General features: G+C 38.2%; 1 protein-coding gene across 3 annotated transcripts in view; it reads left to right on the forward strand.

Moving 5' to 3' along the window:
- Positions 1 to 15332, forward strand: part of LOC137010632 (transcription activator BRG1) — a 30619-nt gene extending 15287 nt beyond the window's left edge. The window contains exons 18-33 of one of the 3 annotated variants that reach the window (XM_067372778.1): positions 130 to 372; positions 1378 to 1491; positions 1919 to 2026; positions 2202 to 2288; positions 2380 to 2426; positions 2509 to 2675; positions 6433 to 6596; positions 6682 to 6951; positions 8466 to 8543; positions 8650 to 8868; positions 8937 to 9193; positions 11409 to 11514; positions 11598 to 11699; positions 12197 to 12323; positions 12941 to 13077; positions 13169 to 15332. In XM_067372778.1, coding sequence (XP_067228879.1) covers positions 130 to 372; positions 1378 to 1491; positions 1919 to 2026; positions 2202 to 2288; positions 2380 to 2426; positions 2509 to 2675; positions 6433 to 6596; positions 6682 to 6951; positions 8466 to 8543; positions 8650 to 8868; positions 8937 to 9193; positions 11409 to 11514; positions 11598 to 11699; positions 12197 to 12323; positions 12941 to 13077; positions 13169 to 13207 — 2265 coding nt within the window. In that variant the 3' untranslated portion in view covers positions 13208 to 15332. Of the gene's footprint in view, positions 1 to 33; positions 373 to 1377; positions 1492 to 1918; positions 2027 to 2201; positions 2289 to 2379; positions 2427 to 2508; positions 2676 to 6432; positions 6597 to 6681; positions 6952 to 8465; positions 8544 to 8649; positions 8869 to 8936; positions 9194 to 11408; positions 11515 to 11597; positions 11700 to 12196; positions 12324 to 12940; positions 13078 to 13168 lie in introns of all 3 variants that reach the window. The other 2 variants (XM_067372779.1, XM_067372780.1) reach the window with 2 other exon arrangements.
- Positions 15333 to 18204: the final 2872 nt, after the last annotated feature.

Here is an 18204-nt window from a genome sequence, read left to right on the forward strand (position 1 = left end):
GACCCTCTCTCAGCTATCAGCCCTCTCTTGTAGGTTGGATAAATGTGAGCCATGCTTGTGCGCCGCGGTTCATGTGACCTTTGGCCTCGATCAGAGACATCGCTGATGAGCTCATGTCACCTGATACAGATTCGCTGGAAGTACATGATAGTGGACGAAGGTCATCGGATGAAGAACCATCACTGTAAGCTGACGCAGGTGTTGAACACGCATTATCTGGCACCGCGGCGGGTGCTGCTGACCGGGACACCGCTGCAGAACAAGCTCCCGGAGCTCTGGGCGCTGCTCAACTTCCTGCTGCCCACCATCTTCAAGAGCTGCAGCACATTCGAGCAGTGGTTCAATGCTCCCTTCGCCATGACCGGAGAGAAGGTACACCATTCTGCCTGTTTAAAGTGCCCCTATAATGCTATTTTAAAGGTTGTTCATTTTGTTTTGGAGTCTCTTACAATAGGTTTAAATGCATCCAAGGTCAAAAACCACTTTAATTTTCACATAATATCCATTGCCGAATTAGCTCTTTTCTCACAGTGTCGGTCTCTCTAAGCCCCTCCTTTCTGAGAGCTACACTACTCTGATTGGTCACATGGCCCTGTCTGCTGTGATTGGTCCACCACTTACAGAGTGTGTCGGAAACCATACGCTCATTAGCATATCTGAATTTCAGCTCAGTCGGTTTTACCTTATCAATTCCAGCATGATTTAAAGCAAAATCATGAAATTGATTCCCATCTTTTAAAACTAATGTGATTCCCATCTTTTAAAAATTAATATTTTATTCTACATATGAAGGGTAGTAGATCCCCGATTGGAATCGGCTGATTTTCCGCATGATTGGCCTGGACCGGTAATCAGCCAGTCAGTCTTATGTTATTTCTGAATCGGAACCAATCCGTTTTGTTGCCAGCGGCACAGGAAATAACGTCAGCTGCTCTTCTCTCCGACGGTGAAGTGACACACACCTGCTTCTCACTCACTCGTCTCTTCGCTTTGGTTAAATATGGCTTGTATTGCACATAATTTTACTAATTCCTGCAGGTTTTGCGCTCACACCCATCAGTTTTGGAATCGCATTAGTTGAGAAAGATAACGCAAGTTGTGTAACAGTATATTGGATCCATGCATAAACTCTTAAAGTGACAGCAGTCTAATATTTATGCTGTTGTCTGTCATGTTATTCAAAGAGTAAAACATTTTTTGTTTGTATATTCTGTCAACTATAGTTCTTTGAAAGAAAATCGCAAAACCTGTAAAAATCAGTATCGACAGGTCACACTTACAAAAAATCGGAAATCGTAATCGGCCAAAAAAATTGCAATCTGTGCATCTCTATTAGTAGACATGGTTCACAATAGTGTTCAATGGTGTCTCTTCCAGGTGGATTTGAATGAGGAGGAGACCATCCTGATCATTCGTCGCCTACATAAGGTGCTCCGCCCCTTCCTGTTGCGCAGGCTGAAGAAGGAAGTCGAGGCGCAGCTGCCTGAGAAGGTGAGTTTGCCGCGTGATGCAGACTTCATTCAATATGTGTGTGTCAAGAAGTTTCCATCCACCCATTTTTAAGGCAAATTTTGGGTTATCGCATAAAAAAATGCTGGATGGAAATGCCAAGATGTGCATAAATTGTGCATAAAATACATGTGCGCTCAATTGAGCAGAATAAATTTGTATCCGATAAGAAGACATGCGCATAAAATACACTGGAAACACATTTACCGAATAAATCCCTCGATGTTCTGAAATGCCTGAGCCAAAGTCTGTCATCAGAATGATTTGGTTTAATTCCCTCTCAGAAGCGTCTCGCACGATTGCGTTCCCAAACACCAGCATCCAAATGCAATTTTGCACACAAGTTAAATTCACAACTTTGGAGTCTCAAACAGATGAAGCATTTGTGCTATTTTATGTCCATGTGCAGGTGGAATATGTGATAAAGTGTGACATGTCGGCCCTTCAGAGGGTTCTGTACCGACACATGCAGGCCAAAGGAGTGCTGCTAACCGACGGCTCCGAGAAGGACAAGAAGGTGAGGAAGAGCAGCATGAATCTTTGTGTTTGTAACCTCAGACCTGGCGGAAACGGCTCTCATCCTCAGTGCTGGAAATCAAGAAATAGTTCTGCATGCCAGCAGCTCTTTTTCCTCATCTTGATGCAATAAAGCAGACCAGTTTGTGTGTTGTTGAACATTTTGTGTGTTACAGGGTAAAGGCGGCACTAAGACTTTAATGAACACCATTATGCAACTGAGGAAGATCTGTAATCACCCCTACATGTTCCAGCAAATCGAGGTGTGGTAATGTGTCTGTCGTAGTGTGCTGATCATCCGATTAACATGTTTGTGAGGCCTTTATTGCAGTGCTGAATGTGCTGCTTTTGCAGGAGTCATTTTCTGAGCATCTGGGTTTCTCGGGCGGTATAGTTCAAGGGTGAGCACAAATGCAGTGTGACACATTAGACGTCACCAGGACTAAGCCTTTGTATGATCTTTATTTAATGTCTGACCTGCAGGGCTGACCTGTACCGAGCCTCAGGAAAATTTGAGGTGCTGGATCGTATTTTGCCCAAATTACGGGCGAGCAATCACAAAGTGCTGCTCTTCTGCCAAATGACCTCATTGATGACCATAATGGAGGATTATTTCGCTTACCGCAACTTCAAATATCTTCGTTTGGATGGTGAGTTTGTGTTTCTCTTTTTCTTTAGTTTGTGGTGTTTGCAAAGTAGAGCATGATTATTATTATGATTATGATTATTATTATTATAGCTCATGCTGAACTGGATAAACCCGACCAAATTGCATAATTGTGGAATCCACTCATGGAATGTCAATTTAAAAGTAGTGCTGTGCATTTAATCAAATCATGATATGAACTAGTGTCTGTAAATATTAAACTGCCAAAAACATTTTAAATATGAAGTCTGCATGTTCTGCGCATCTATGTGAATGAGCGGCGCAGTTTACTCAAGCATGCGTGATGCTTGTGGTGTTTTCAGCGTGTGCCGCTTCACTATACAAGGACAGGAACACATATTCTTCATCTCCAGAGCTGCTCTGACAGTCACTTCAACAGCATTTCACCATTTCAAATGTCTTCATGACAATAAAAGTTCAGTTTAACTTTATGATGATGATGATACATTTTATATGATGATGCATTTTTATGATGATAATGATACATTTATATATTTTTATGATGATGATACATTGCGCTTTTCTCAAACCCGAAGCGCTACACAAAACAATATACATATAAGTACAAAAATATGAAAAACAGAAGAAAAAAATAAAACAAAATAAGAAGTGATAATACACTCAGAGACAATATGCAACTTTTAAAAAAATGGATCTTTAAAGACTTTTTAAAACAGTCCAGTGTTGGGGAAATTCTAATCGCCAAAGGAAGTTTATTCCACAACCATGGAACTGAAATAGAGAAGGCATGACCACCCATCGACTTCAATTTAAATGTAGGCTGCTGAAAAGGAGAGGAATCAGTAGAGTGGAAAGAGCGAGTTGGAGTGGTAGGACCAACTAGAATACAGAGATATACCGGAGCCAATGGAGTGCATAAAGAACAGGGGAAATATGCTGGTGAGCGGTTGTGTATGTCAATACACATGCGACCGAGTTTTGAATATACTGCAGTTTCTCGATATACTTATCAGAGAGACCTGAGTAAAGTGCATTACAATAATCTAGTCTCGACGTAATAAAAGCATGGATAAGCCTTTCCGCGTCAGGTAAGGACAAAGAAGGACGGCAATGTTTCTGAGATGGAAAAATGCAGATTTCAAAACCATTTTAATATGGGCATCGAATGATAATTGTGAATCAAATAACACTTAGATTTCACACCTGTGATGCTGGAGACAGTAAGTCAGAATCAGTGAACAGATTGAGCTATATTTGTGCAAAGCTGTCAGCATACCAACAAGTGACAGTTAAAGGGATAGTTCACCCAAAAATGAAAATTCTGTCATCATTTACTCACCCTCAAGTTGTTCCAAATCTGTATAAATTTCTTTGTTCTGTTGAACACAAAAGAAGATATTTTGAAGAATGTGGGAGACTGAACAGTTCCATAGAATTTTTTTTTCCTACTATGGAAGTCAATGGTGTCCCAAAACGGCCTGGTTACAAACTTTCTTCAAAATATCTTCCTTTGTGTTCAGCAGAACAAAGAAATTTATACAGATTTGGAACTTGAGGGTGAGTAAATGATGACAGAATTTTAATTTTTGGGTGAACTTATCCCTTTAAGTTTTTGATTTGTTAAGTTTAAGATAATTGTCATGCATCCACACCTTTATTTCTTCCAGGCAGGTGGTAAGAGCTATGAAAGCGTGATTAGGGTCCAGGAGTGTTCCGACATAGATCTGTGTGTCATCAGCATAACTGTGAAACACCATACTTTCTACTGATGTCACCAAGTGGCAACATAGAGATGTAAAACAAAGTGAGACCAAGTACTGACCCCTGCAGGATGACATGCTGAACTAAAGTTGCCTCCGATTTGTTTTTTTCCCAGACAAACACGCTGAAACGATCAGTTAGATAGGACTTGAACCATTCGAACATTACAACAGAGATGCCTAACAAAACACACAACCTATCAAAGAGGATGATATGGCATATAGTGTCAAAAGCAGCACTAGTGTCTAGCAGGACTAAAATGCTGCAAGCACCCATATCAGCAGAAGAAGATAATTTGTGACTTGTACAAGTGCAGTCTCTGCTGTGCTTGAAGAAATTGTGACAGAAGTATTTCACTACTGTAATACTCTAATAATAATAATACAATTATAAATTATTTTTTTAAGGAGTAATCACATATTTTTTCTTCCAAAAAAATAAAACATTCCATAGGGCCCTATTGTGTAAAAAAAAAAAAAAAATAAAATAAAAAAAAAAAATAATAATAATAATAATATATATATATATATATATATATATATATATATATATATATATATATATATATATATATATATATATATATATATATATATATATATAATTACAGTACAGTCCAAAAGTTTGGAACCACTAAGATTTTTAATGTTTTTAAAAAGTTTCATCTGCTCACCAAGGCTACATTTATTTAATTAAAAATACAGTAAAAACAGTAATATTGTGAAATATTATTACAATTTAAAATAACTGTTTTCTATTTGAATATATTTCACAAAGTAATTTATTCCTGTGATGGCAAAGCTGCATTTTCAGCATCATTACTCCAGTCTTCAGTGTCACATGATCCTTCAGAAATCATTCTAATATGCTGATCTGCTGCTCAAGAAACATTTAATGTGTACAATTGTACAAAATATTTGTGTACAATATTTTTTTTTCAGGATTATTTGATGAATAGAAAGTTCAAAAGAACAGTGTTTATCTGAAATCTAATCTTTTGTAACATTATAAATGTCTTTACTGCCACTTTTGATTGATTTAATGCATCCTTGTTGAATAAAAGTATTCATTTCTTTAATTTCTTTTCAAAGAAAGCTTTGTATTTCAGATAAATGCTGTTCTTTTGAACTTTCTATTCATCAAGGAATCCTGAAAAAAAAGTACACAACTGTTTTCAACATTGAAAATAATCATAAATGTTTATTGAGCAGCAAATCAGCATATTAGAATGATTTCTGAAGGATCATGTGACACTGAAGACTGGAGTAACGATGCTGAAAATTCAGCTTTGCATCACAGGAATAAATTACTTTGTCAAATATATTTAAATAGTACACAGTTATTTTAAATTGTAATAATATTTCACAATATTACTGTTTTTACTGTATTTTTAATTAAATAAATGTAGCCTTGGTGAGCAGATGAAACTTTTAAAAACATTAAAAATCTTGGTGGTTCCAAACTTTTGGACTGTACTGTGTATATATATATATATATATATATATATATATATATATATATATATATATATATATATATATATATATATATATATATATATATATATATATATATAAAGTTGTATTAAGTAATTGATTAGACATTATTTTTTTATCATAATTAAAATTGAATTTATCCTTAAAAGTGGAATCTAGAAAAATTAAAACGGAAGAAATAAAAAAGAATTTGAGAAAAATAAAATGTAGTTAACTAAATGTCATTTTTTAAAATGTTTAATAAATTGCTGATTGTAGTGATTTCAATTAATTAGACATGCTTTTTGATTACTAAAATTTAATGTAACCATTAAAACGAAATCAAGAAAAATTAAAACCAAAAAAATGGAATTTGAACAAAATAAAAAACAATTTCATGGCCCTAATAACATCAAACAAGCGTAATCATGGGAAATGGTCAGGCCAACTCTGCTATCATGTCAAGCATCGATTACATTTTCTTCAGAACTGACAGACAGAAATTATTTTTTTGCCTCCTCACAATATGAGTTTGTGTTTTAGGCACAACCAAAGCAGAGGATCGTGGGATGCTGCTAAAGACCTTCAATGATCCGGCCTCTCAGTACTTTATATTCCTGTTGAGCACCAGGGCAGGTGGACTGGGCCTCAATCTACAGAGCGCCGATACCGTCATCATATTTGACAGTGACTGGAACCCTCATCAGGTAGCACATTCACACTGCATCCTCATCAGTCAGGACAATGTGTCTCATTCGTGCTGTTCAGAACTCATGTTTGTTCTGTGTGTAGGACCTCCAGGCGCAGGATCGAGCCCACCGAATCGGACAGCAGAATGAGGTGCGGGTTTTGCGTCTCTGTACCGTGAACAGTGTAGAAGAGAAGATCCTGGCAGCTGCTAAATACAAGCTGAATGTCGACCAGAAGGTGATCCAGGCCGGCATGTTTGACCAGAAGTCGTCGAGTCATGAGCGCCGAGCGTTTCTGCAGGCCATTCTGGAACACGAGGAGCAGGACGAGGTCAGGAGTATCACTCTCCCTGCGTATAGTAGGCGACAAACAGTATGTGAGCTGAGTAGTATGTCCGAATTCATAGTATTCATAAAACAGTAGGCGAAATGTATTCGGATGACCTAATACTTCTGAAGTGCTCATATGATGGACACTTTACTATCCCATGAGGCCATGAGGATTTATGAATGGCAGTGAAGTGATGCAACTGATGCCGTAGGTCACATGACAGTGACATCATGGCATATTTTATACGTCCAAAATTACAAAATACTATATAGAACATATTCTTTTAACAGTTGGGAAGCAAGTTTCAAACCAAATGTAGTACCTACTTTACAGTATGCAATTTCAGATGCATCTTGTGTCTCGTTTTAGAATAAATAAGAATATTCCAATATTAAACAGAATTTGCTCGCTTCATTAATGAATGCTTCATGAAAACTCTACTGCCATAAACTGCTTAAGTCAATAATCTGAATAAGGCTGCCTGTATTAACCTGAATATTGGGTCATGCAAACACCTTGTTCAGAATATCAGCTGTAACAGAGTTTTTTGACTTCTGCATGATTCTAGGTGTTACGAGGAAAATGATTTTTTTAGTCATTATTAAGGAGATTTATCTTACAAACATGAGAAGTGAACTTGTATTTAGTAGAAGTGTTTGTGATGCATTCAAAGAGGCCGGTTGTGTGTATACATACAGTAACATATTTTTATAATGTTAAAGTGCCCCTATTATGCTATTTTAAAGGTTCCTAGTTTTGTTTTGGATTCTCCTACAATAGGTTTACATACATTAAAGGTCAATAACACTTAAATTTTCTTACAATATCTATTGTAGCATCAGCTTTTCTCACAGTGTCTGAAACGGTTCGATCAAGGATTCAGTCTCTCTAAACTATGGCTGGGGGATATATCGCATGTGATTGTCACGCGCATTTTGTCAGTAAAGCCGGTTCCCTGATTACTGCTAAATCGCCATCACCTGCTTTCAAATGGAGCGGCATTTAATAGACAGAGCCGTAGTTCACTGATAAGCCATGCAATATCGCGTTCATTATCGAAGGCGATACATCTGCGATGCCACTCCATTTGAAAGCAGGTGATGGCGATGGCAGGTGATGGCGATTTAGCGGTAATCAGGGAACCGGCTTTACTGACAAAATGTGCGTGACAATCACATGGATATATCCCCCAGCCCTTTTTTAAACCACTCCTTTCTGAGAGTCTGCTCTACTCTGATTGGTCAGATGGCCCAGCCTGCTGTGATTGGTCATAAACCAATCGCTCATTATCATCTGAATTTCAGCTTTTCCTAAAAAAGCCAAAAAAGCATAATAGCGGCACTTAAATTTGATCTGATAATAAGAGCAAGCATCTACAGGATTCAGTGAGATAATGTTGTTTAATGAGAATATGCGGATTAATGTGAATATCCCAGTAGATGTGAAGTATCTAAACCCTTATTTTCGGTGTCCATGGTCATGGATCTTTTCTCTATTTTCTGTACTTTATGTAATTTCTGAAGCTCTGCTCCCTTGGTGGTTTTTGTTTCTGTCAGGAAGAAGACGAGGTGCCGGATGATGAGACCGTAAATCAGATGATCGCCAGGAGTGAAGACGAGTTTGACCAGTTCATGGTCTGGTTTCATCTTCTCTCACTTACATTTACAAGTCGATGTCAATCACCAAATCACTAAATCCTGACTGAATCCAAATGAACTTTCATTGTCTGTTTCTGTGTAGCGTATGGATTTGGATCGACGCCGCGAGGAAGCTCGCAATCCAAAGCGAAAACCCCGTCTCATGGAGGAGGACGAGCTGCCCACGTGGATCATGAAAGATGATGCAGAGGTGGAAAGACTCACCTGTGAGGAAGAAGAAGAGAAGATGTTCGGCCGTGGCTCCCGGCAGAGAAAAGAGGTTGATTACAGCGATTCGCTCACAGAGAAACAGTGGCTAAAGGTCAGATATACAATTCATTTTCTTCTCTTCTTCTGTCGGACATTTCTGATCGCTGCCTCTTTTCTCAGGCTATTGAGGACGGGACTCTGGAGGAGATTGAGGAGGAGGTGCGACACAAGAAAACGGCTCGGAAGAGGAGGCGCGATCGAGATCCAGATGCCATTCCTTCCACTTCAGGTGCTCGTGGAGGGAGAGACAGAGATGACGACAGCAAAAGACAGAAAAAGCGAGGTCGTCCGCCATCCGAGAAGCTTTCGCCGAACCCTCCGTCACTCACCAAGAAGATGAAGAAGATTGTGGATGCTGTTATTAAATACAAGGAGAAGTGAGTGTCAACGTTGTTATTTCAAATTTGAACATGGATTTCTATTCTTATTTTACATGTATACACAGACGTTTCATGGAACATTCATGAATGTTTGTCTCAAACGTGGAAAAGTCATCGAAATTTATTGGTAGAAATGTGTACGAACCCTTTACAAAGAAACAGTGAGATAGTCGCGTTCATTATATGTGCTGATAGTTATGGATCTCTGGGATGGATTCTTGTGTCTTCTGCTGTTTCTTGTGAAGTTGTGGAAAGCAATTTTGTGCCTCATAGTGTCGTATCTCATAGACTCATAGACAGAGCAGATCTCAGAAAAGTGAAGACACCTCATCACTGGACTACGGAGATGTCTCCATTATACAAACACGATTCCAAAAAAATTGGGACACTGTACAAAATGTGAATAAAAACAGAATGCAATGATGAGGAAGTTTCAAATTTCAATATTTTATTCAGAATACAACATAGATGACATATCAAATGTTTAAACTGAGAAAATGTATCATTTGAAGGGAAAAATAAGTTGATTTTAAATTTCATGGCATCAACACAAAAAAAGTTGGGACAAGGCCATGTTTACCACTGTGTGGCATCCCCTCTTCTTTTTTTAACATGTCTGCAAACGTCTGGGGACTGAGGAGACAAGTTGCTCAAGTTTAGGAATAGGAATGTTGTCCCATTCTTACAGGCTTCTAGTTGCTCAACTGTCTAAGGTCTTCTTTGTCGCATCTTCTTCTTTATGATGTGCCAAATGTTTTCTATGGGTGAAAGATCTGGACTGCAGGCTGGCCATTTCAGTACCCGGATCCTTTTTCTATGCAGCCATGATGTCGTAATTGATGCAGTATGTGGTCTGGCATTGTCATGTTGGAAAATGCAAGGTCTTCCCTGAAAGAGGAAAATTTGAACTTGGATATACCTTTCAGCATTGATGGTGCCTTTCCAGATGTGTAAGCTGCCCATGCCACACGCACTCATGCAACCCCATACCATCAGAGATGCAGGCTTCTGAACTGAGCGCTGATAACAACTTGGGTTATCCTTGTCCTCTTTAGTCCGGATGACATGGCATCCCAGTTTTCCAAAAAGAACTTCAAATTTTGATTTGTCTGAACAGAACAGTTTTCCACTTTGCCACAGTCCATTTTAAATGGGCCTTGGCCCAGAGAAAACGCCTGCGCTTCTGGATCATGTTTAGATATGGCTTTTTTTTAGCTTGCAACGGCGAATGGCAAGGTGGATTTTGTTCACCCACAATGTTTTCTGGAAGCATTCCTGAGCCCATGTTGTGATTTCCATTACAGTAGCATTCCTCTATGTGATGCAGTGCCGTCTAAGGGCCCAAAGATCACGGGCATCCAGTATGGTTTTCCGGCGTTGACCCTTACACACAGAGATTGTTGCAGATTCTCTGAATTTTTTTATGATATAATCTCCTTTCTGATATTGCTCCACTATTTTTCGCCGCAGCATTGGGGGAATTGGTGATCCTCTGCCCATCTTGACTTCTGAGAGACACTGCCACTCTGAGAGGCTCTTTTTATACCCAATCATGTTGCCAATTGACCTAATAAGTTGCAGATTGGTCCTCCAGCTGTTCCTTATATGTACATTTAACTTTTCCGGCCTCTTATTGCTACCTGTCCCAACTTTTTTGGAATGTGTAGCTCTCATGAAATCCAAAATGAGCCAATATTTGGCATGACATTTCAAAATGTCTCATTTTCAACATTTGATATGTTATCTATATTCTATTGTGAATAAAATATAAGTTTATGAGATTTGTAAATTATTGCATTCCTTTTTTTATTCACAATTTGTACAGTGTCCCAACTTTTTTGGAATCGGGTTTGTATTATAATTTTCTGCATGGCTTGCACATCGCTAACAGCACAACCTTAAATCGACAATGACGTCTGAAGTGTTTATGTTTAACATGGCATGAGAAAGTGACACATATGCAGAACGGTTAAACTGAAATGGATTTCCAGGAATTAAAATTTAATACGATTTTAAACCACACATGTAGCTTTGACAATGTAGCTTGATTGTAGTTTTTGGCCATTCACACTTGCTAAATGTGATCAGATCAGGATGTGCACAAAATCTGATTTGGACTGACAGTCTGAACAAGTCTTCAAAGACATCAAGTGTATGAATTATTTCTCATTAAGCATCCATGACCGATGTCTGCCTGTTCTGTATGTTGCAGTAACGGTCGTCAGTTGAGTGAGGTGTTCATCCAGCTGCCGTCGCGGAAGGAGCTGCCCGAGTACTACGAGCTGATCCGCAAACCTGTGGACTTCAGGAAGATCAAGGTCAGTGTGTCTATGCCAGCATTCAGTGATTTCGGGTTTTTTGCAGATGTCATTAGGTTAAACAAATGTGTGTGTCTGTGCAGGAGCGCATCCGGAGTCATCGGTACCGCAGCCTTAATGATCTGGAGAGAGACGTGATGCTGCTGTGTCAAAACGCACAAACCTTCAACCTCGAGGGCTCACTGGTTAGACACACATACATGCGCACACATACATACACACACACACACACACACACACAAACTGGTTTTCAAAACATTTAATTTATTATGTTTTATAAGCTGTGTCTTCACACAGTTCCTATAGACCTACAGGCTGTTGTTGTAAAATAAGCTCAAATATCCTACTTAGTTATTTACTTTATTTGTAAAGCACTTCTTCAGCTAAACTTACTGCTTCTTCAGCACGCTGAAGACTATAGAAGCTTGTTTCCACCACAAAATAAAAAATAAAATAAAAATTTCAACTTTTTATCTCACTATTCTGACATTTTTCTCACAGTTGTGAGCTTACATCTCACAATTCAGACTTTATACCTCGCAATTGTATCAAAAAAGGCAAAATTGTGAGATAAAAAAATCGCAATTACCTTTTTAATTTTTGTATTCCTTGGCAGAAACAAGCTTCCATAGAAAATACATGCACAAATCTACAAATGTATTTACTTTTGTGTGTGCGTCAGATCTACGAGGACTCTATCGTGCTGCAGTCGGTGTTCACCAGCCTGCGCCAGAAGATTGAAAGAGAGGAAGAGAGTGACGGAGAGGAGAGTGAGGAAGATGAAGAGGACGAAGGCTCTGATTCAGAGAGTCAGTCAAACTTAAAGTTATTTATTTAAGGTGTCATCTTACTACCCATCTAACAGGGAACATTCTCAGAACTTTGGCTAACATTTGGCAAGGTTCTCTCTATTAACAAATGTTCTTTGTTCAAAGTTATCTGGTCTTTAATAATGTTCTTAAAACATTAGCACAAAAACATTATTAATACATCATTCATGGGGCATTTTTTTCTGAAACATTTTAATTGGATGTTCATCTAACACTTTCTAAATGTCACTACTTGTTTCAAAATGTTCAGAGAACATTCAAAACTAATGTTTGCAGAATGATAAAATGGAATTTTCCATTAACATTTACATAAGAAAAAAACTTTTAAATCTAGACTTTTTGAACATTCCGAAATAACATTCTCATAGCTCAATATGAACATTAGCAGAATGTTCTTAGAACAGATTTTTGTTAGCTGGGAAACTGAAACCAACTAGATGTTGGTCGGTAAAGTATACTTTGGTTTCTGTGTGTTCAGTACATGTGATGTGAAATTCATCATCAGCAGAAACAAAAATGCATAAATGTATATGTGAACTAACTAGTTGGATGCCACCTGTAGAGAGGGACACTACTGACCATGTGTGTTTCTCTAGCTCGGTCCGTGAAGGTGAAGATTAAACTGAGCCGCAAGGACAGAAGCGCAGAGCGCGGCAGAGGACGCAGGAGAACCGCGAGAACCCGTGCGAAACCCGTCGTTAGTGACGATGACACTGATGAGGAGCAGGAGGAGGTGATGCGCATACACACAGCACGCAAAACATTTAGTTGCATCAAACTATTTAATTCATGGCAGGTGTATGTGACTCTCTCGTGTTTTTTAGGATCGATCCAACAGCGCCAGCGAGGAGGAGCAGGGATGAAGATCCACAGCAAACCAATAAAGAAATAAAGTCATCATATAGTAAATGAACACCAACATCCCCGTCACCAGAATAATTGTACATTTACACATTCATTATGCGTTTGTGAAGAAAGAAAGAATCTCTGTGCCTGTAATGAGATGTTGTGGCTGTCGAAGCATTTGCTTTTTAAAATCTCACAGTGAAGCTGAGACTTCAAACCTATGCGAGAATCTGTTTAGACATGTTTCTGTGACACTGAATATTAGACATTGCCATTATAGAAGAGCAACATTTGTGATCATCTGTCCAATAATTTAGTATGAACCAGTAACCTGTCAATTAATTGCACTAGTGTGTTATTTGCATGTACAGTAGATGTAATAGTATAGAAGCAGCCTGTTATTATATGATCATTATTTTGCTGTAAAAGCCGTTTGTGTGTTATGTGATGAGTTTTAGGGCCGTTCACACTGACCCTGTTTACAGGCACTTGAGGGTTCTTGCAGACACTCTGAAACCTCATGTAAATATGAACAAGAAGCGGTTTAAGGGGCTGTTCACACAGAACGTGTTTTTGCATTCCATTTAGCTGCTTTTCCATTGTTCCGTTTTTCTATGTAAACTGCACTCACATCTCGCTTCTTTTGCAGCGTCTCGCGCATGACACGGCATTCTAAAAACGCGTCTCACGTTAAGTTTTTTCCCATAGAAAACAATTATGAAGAAAACTCTTGGCTTAATGTACTAAGACAGTAGCCTGACTACGTCAGACTTCCTACTTCCGCTCAATTTCATTTCGCTTCTGAGTCTGAGACAGCGTTCTCAGTCTGAGACAGCGTCAGAGCTTTCTGTTTACCACCGGTCTGGAAACAGCCGGGCCAATCAACGAACAGAGGGCGGGCTGAGAGCCGTGACGTAGATGCTAAGCGCCGAGTTTTACATTGTAGGTTAGAGAAATCGAAAACCGAAACGACCGCGGAAATGGGAAACGAGACACGGGATGCAATTCGCTCTGTTATGGAGAACATTCAACTCTTTTTCAAACTGAAGCCAGAACAAGAAGAGTGTTTGATAAACATTTGTTTTATCATGTGTTTACAACAGGTTTACAGTGGAAGTTCAATCATAGATTTGAGTTCGATGCATGATGTCTGTGCTTCGATGTGGCTGTACAGGCACATAACATACCTCATAACTAAACGTATCTGATTGGCTTACGGGTAACCAATGATTTTAAACTTCAGACGAGCGCCCCCTGGCGAGAGAGAAAACACTTCTCTATTATGCCATTCCAGACTCTGTCTACGAAGCAAAGTGAAGTAGCAGAGTCTGGTATTACCAGGCTACTAAGACAGTGAAATTAAAAGACAAAACTCACTATACACCTTATTGATGATGAATAGCCTACTATATACAGACACTGATGGGAACAGAATATGAACACAATGTGCTATATTTGTGCTACTTTATAATGGTTTTCTATGGGAGGAAAATGTGAAATGTTATGTTCATATTCTGGGTATGTTTTATTAATAAGCTATATACTGAATTTGCTATTTTAATATAACTGTCTTGAGGCATTAAGCCATGCTTCATGGGCAATTTAATTCATTGTGTTCATATTCTATGATCATCTGTTTATATATGTATATATGTGTGTTATGTGTTAAAGGGACCATCAAAATAAAGTGAAACCTTACTTTGTAAAGAAACACTACGCACCTATAGACTGAACACGTAATACGCATGTGCATTACATTTTTACATGGAGATGATAATGGTATCATTTTCAACTTTAGAAAACCATTTTCAAAGGTTTTCAGGCCTCCAAAATGCTGTTGACATGTAAATGAATGGCCAAAATGCATAAAAAGTTCAGTTTTTAGTTAAAAACTGTCATGCAAACGGCCACTCGGTTTAGTCTTTTTATATCACTATTATTCTATTAAGCTACATTAAGTGTTTTTCATGTTAAAGGGTTAGTTCACCCAAAAATGAAAATTCTGTCATTTATTACTCACCCTCATGCCGTTTAACACCCGTAAGACCTTTGTTAATCTTCGGAACGCGAATTGCGATATTTTTGTTGAAATCTGATGGCTCTGTGTGGCCTGCATAGGGAGCAATGACATTTCCTCCCTCAAGATCCATAAAGTTACTAAAAACATATTTAAATCAGTTCATGTGAGTACAGTGGTTCAATATTAATATTATAAAGCGACGAGAATATTTTTGGTGCGCCAAAAAAAACTAAATAATGACTTATATAGTGATGGCCGATTTCAAAACACTGCTTCAGGAAGCTTCGGAGCATAATGAATCAGCGTGTCGAGTCAGCGGTTCGGAGCGCCAGAGTCACGTGATTTCAGCAGTGTGCACGCGATCCGAATCATGATTCGACACGATGATTCATTATGCTCCGAAGCTTCCTGAAGCAGTGTTTTGAAATCGGCCATCACTATATAAGTCGTTATTATTTTTTTATTTTTTTGGCACACCAAAAATATTCTCGTCGCTTTATAATATTAATATTGAACCACTGTACTGATTTAAATATGTTTTTAGTAAATTAATAGATCTTGAGAGAGGAAATGTCATTGCTGAGTCATCGGATTTCAATAAAAATATCTTAATTTGTGTTCCGAAGATTAACAAAGTCTTACGGTGTGGAACGGCCTGAGGGTGAGTAATAAATTACATTATTTTCATTTTTGGGTGAACTAACCCTTTAAGTGTTTTATTTCATTGTGCTGCTTTTCTGTTGTTTTTTCCTCTGTAAACATGGACTAGATTGTAGCGCTCACATAGGGCCGGTTCACACAACACGTGTTAAAAACGCGAGACACGGGTCAGTGGAACGAAAAAGCGCAAAGTTTTGAGACCCATTTTTTTTAAACAAACATGTTTTTTGCTGTTAAAGGTCAGTCAAGTGAAAAAGGTTGCAAGTTAAACTACTTTTAGCTAGAGCATTATGTTTTTATTATGAATTCTCCGTCATATGCACGAGTTGCTGCTAAAGATGCGAGTTTACATTGAAAAATTACAGAAAAGTAGTGCAGTGGAATGGAAAAATGTGTTATCTGTGAACCGGCCCTTGAACTTTTAACTTGAGCGCTGCTTCATGTGCAGGATGCTGCAAAAGGCGGGATATGCAAGCACAATGTTAAAGACATCCGTCTGGCACGTATTTACATTGAAAAACATTGGAAAGGTAGCGCAGTGGAATGGAAAAACACATCCTGTGTGAACGTTTAAACAAACTGTGTCACTATACCTTGCATTTTTTCCCATTCCCACTGACTTGTGTGAACGGTCCCTTCTATTAGAATGTCCCCGTGGGATCCTGAATTAAGAAACGGAGTTTGTCTGCGCTTTCATCGGTTGCCACTGAATCGCTGCTCATTTATGTAACGGTGAAATGTGCTGAACTCTGTCATCGCTGGAAATCGTCAGCTGTCATAGAATGATGATGTCCGATTGAATTGAATCGCTCTCTGTGTGAACGGCCATTCGATCAGACGTTTGTGTGGATAACGTGCCGTTTGATGAGTCTGAGCGTTTTTGTTTCATGTTAAAGACTGTCCGTTGCTGCTCACCAATCTTTAACTCTGTATCTGGTGTTTTGTTGGCTGATTTGCTCTGTGACTGTAGATGAATCATATTATTCCTGAAGTTTCTAGCAGCTCTTTAATGGCATGTGCACTTACTGTAGTGAATGTATGTTTGTGCGTGTAGATTTTCATTCACTAGGTGATACCCAATAAATATTAAATCCTTAAGCCTGTTTGTACTGTACTTTTGTTTTCCATTGAAGATACTGACTTTGGGTGATGTGGTCTCGCCTGAATCTCAGGTGGTTTTCTCTATCCCAGGGGAAAGTTTAAACAAAGTAATATATATTAGATTAGTTTAAAATAAATTAATAAAAAGGGATGAATAATAATAAAAAAGTTATTAATCTATTAAATTACATTAAAATAGAAAATGATTAATATTAACAAAAATTAAATAAAAAATAAATAATATATTTAACAGTACATTGCTATAGTGAGTAGAAAAAATATAACAATGTAACTATTTTTAGATTTATAATATTTTTTAGTGTATGAATTGGGTGTTTTTTTAAAAGATAGATGCCTTTTAAATGAACACTCCACTTTTTTTGAAAATAGGCTCATTTTCCAACTCTCCTAGAGTTAAACAGTTTTACTGTTTTCGAATCCATTCAGCCGATCTGCGGGTCTGGCGGTACCACTTTTAGCATAGCTTAGCATAGTTCATTGAATCCGATTAGACCGTTAGCATCATTTAGCAACTTTTCATTTAGTACACAGTGTAACTACAGAAGAGTCAAGTTTTAAATAGGAAAAATATTGAAAGTCTTTGGTCATTTTTGAGCGACATGCTAACGGTCTAATCAGATTCAATGAACTATGCTAAGCTATGCTAAGTGGTACCGCCAGACCCGGAAATCGGCTGAGTGGATTCGAAAACGGTAAAACTCAACTGTTTAACTCTAGGGGAGTTGGAAAACGAGCCTATTTTTTAAAAAAAGTGGAGTGTTCAAAGTTTAAAGATTGAAAACCCTGCTCTATATTGTGATGCTGGAACAGAGAACAGACTCTCCACAAACTACTGTATTAAACTCTGACGCACAGAATCCTCTAGAATGTCATTGTATGTTTAGAATTAAATTTTGTCACATGAATGACTGAAACAAACACTGATCTGAAGGAGGGGACACACTTTTGAGTGTATCTGACAGGCAAATGGTGATTTTGTGTGTAATAAGGCAAAATAACCACTAGGTGGCATTAATGTTCATGAACAGCTTCAGTTGTGGAGACTGCAGATTTCGATGAACAGTAGGAATGTTTTGGATTCTGACTGTTTACATCTAAAACAAACAGTGGTGATCATGTTGCTCTCACAAAAACACTACAAAGTAAAACTTGAAGAACCCCCAGAAATCTGTTGTGTTTTTTTGTCTTCTCGTGTCAATAATGTTCTGTAGA

This window comes from Chanodichthys erythropterus, chromosome 21, assembly GCF_024489055.1.
Source record: "Chanodichthys erythropterus isolate Z2021 chromosome 21, ASM2448905v1, whole genome shotgun sequence".
NCBI lineage: Eukaryota > Metazoa > Chordata > Actinopteri > Cypriniformes > Xenocyprididae > Chanodichthys > Chanodichthys erythropterus.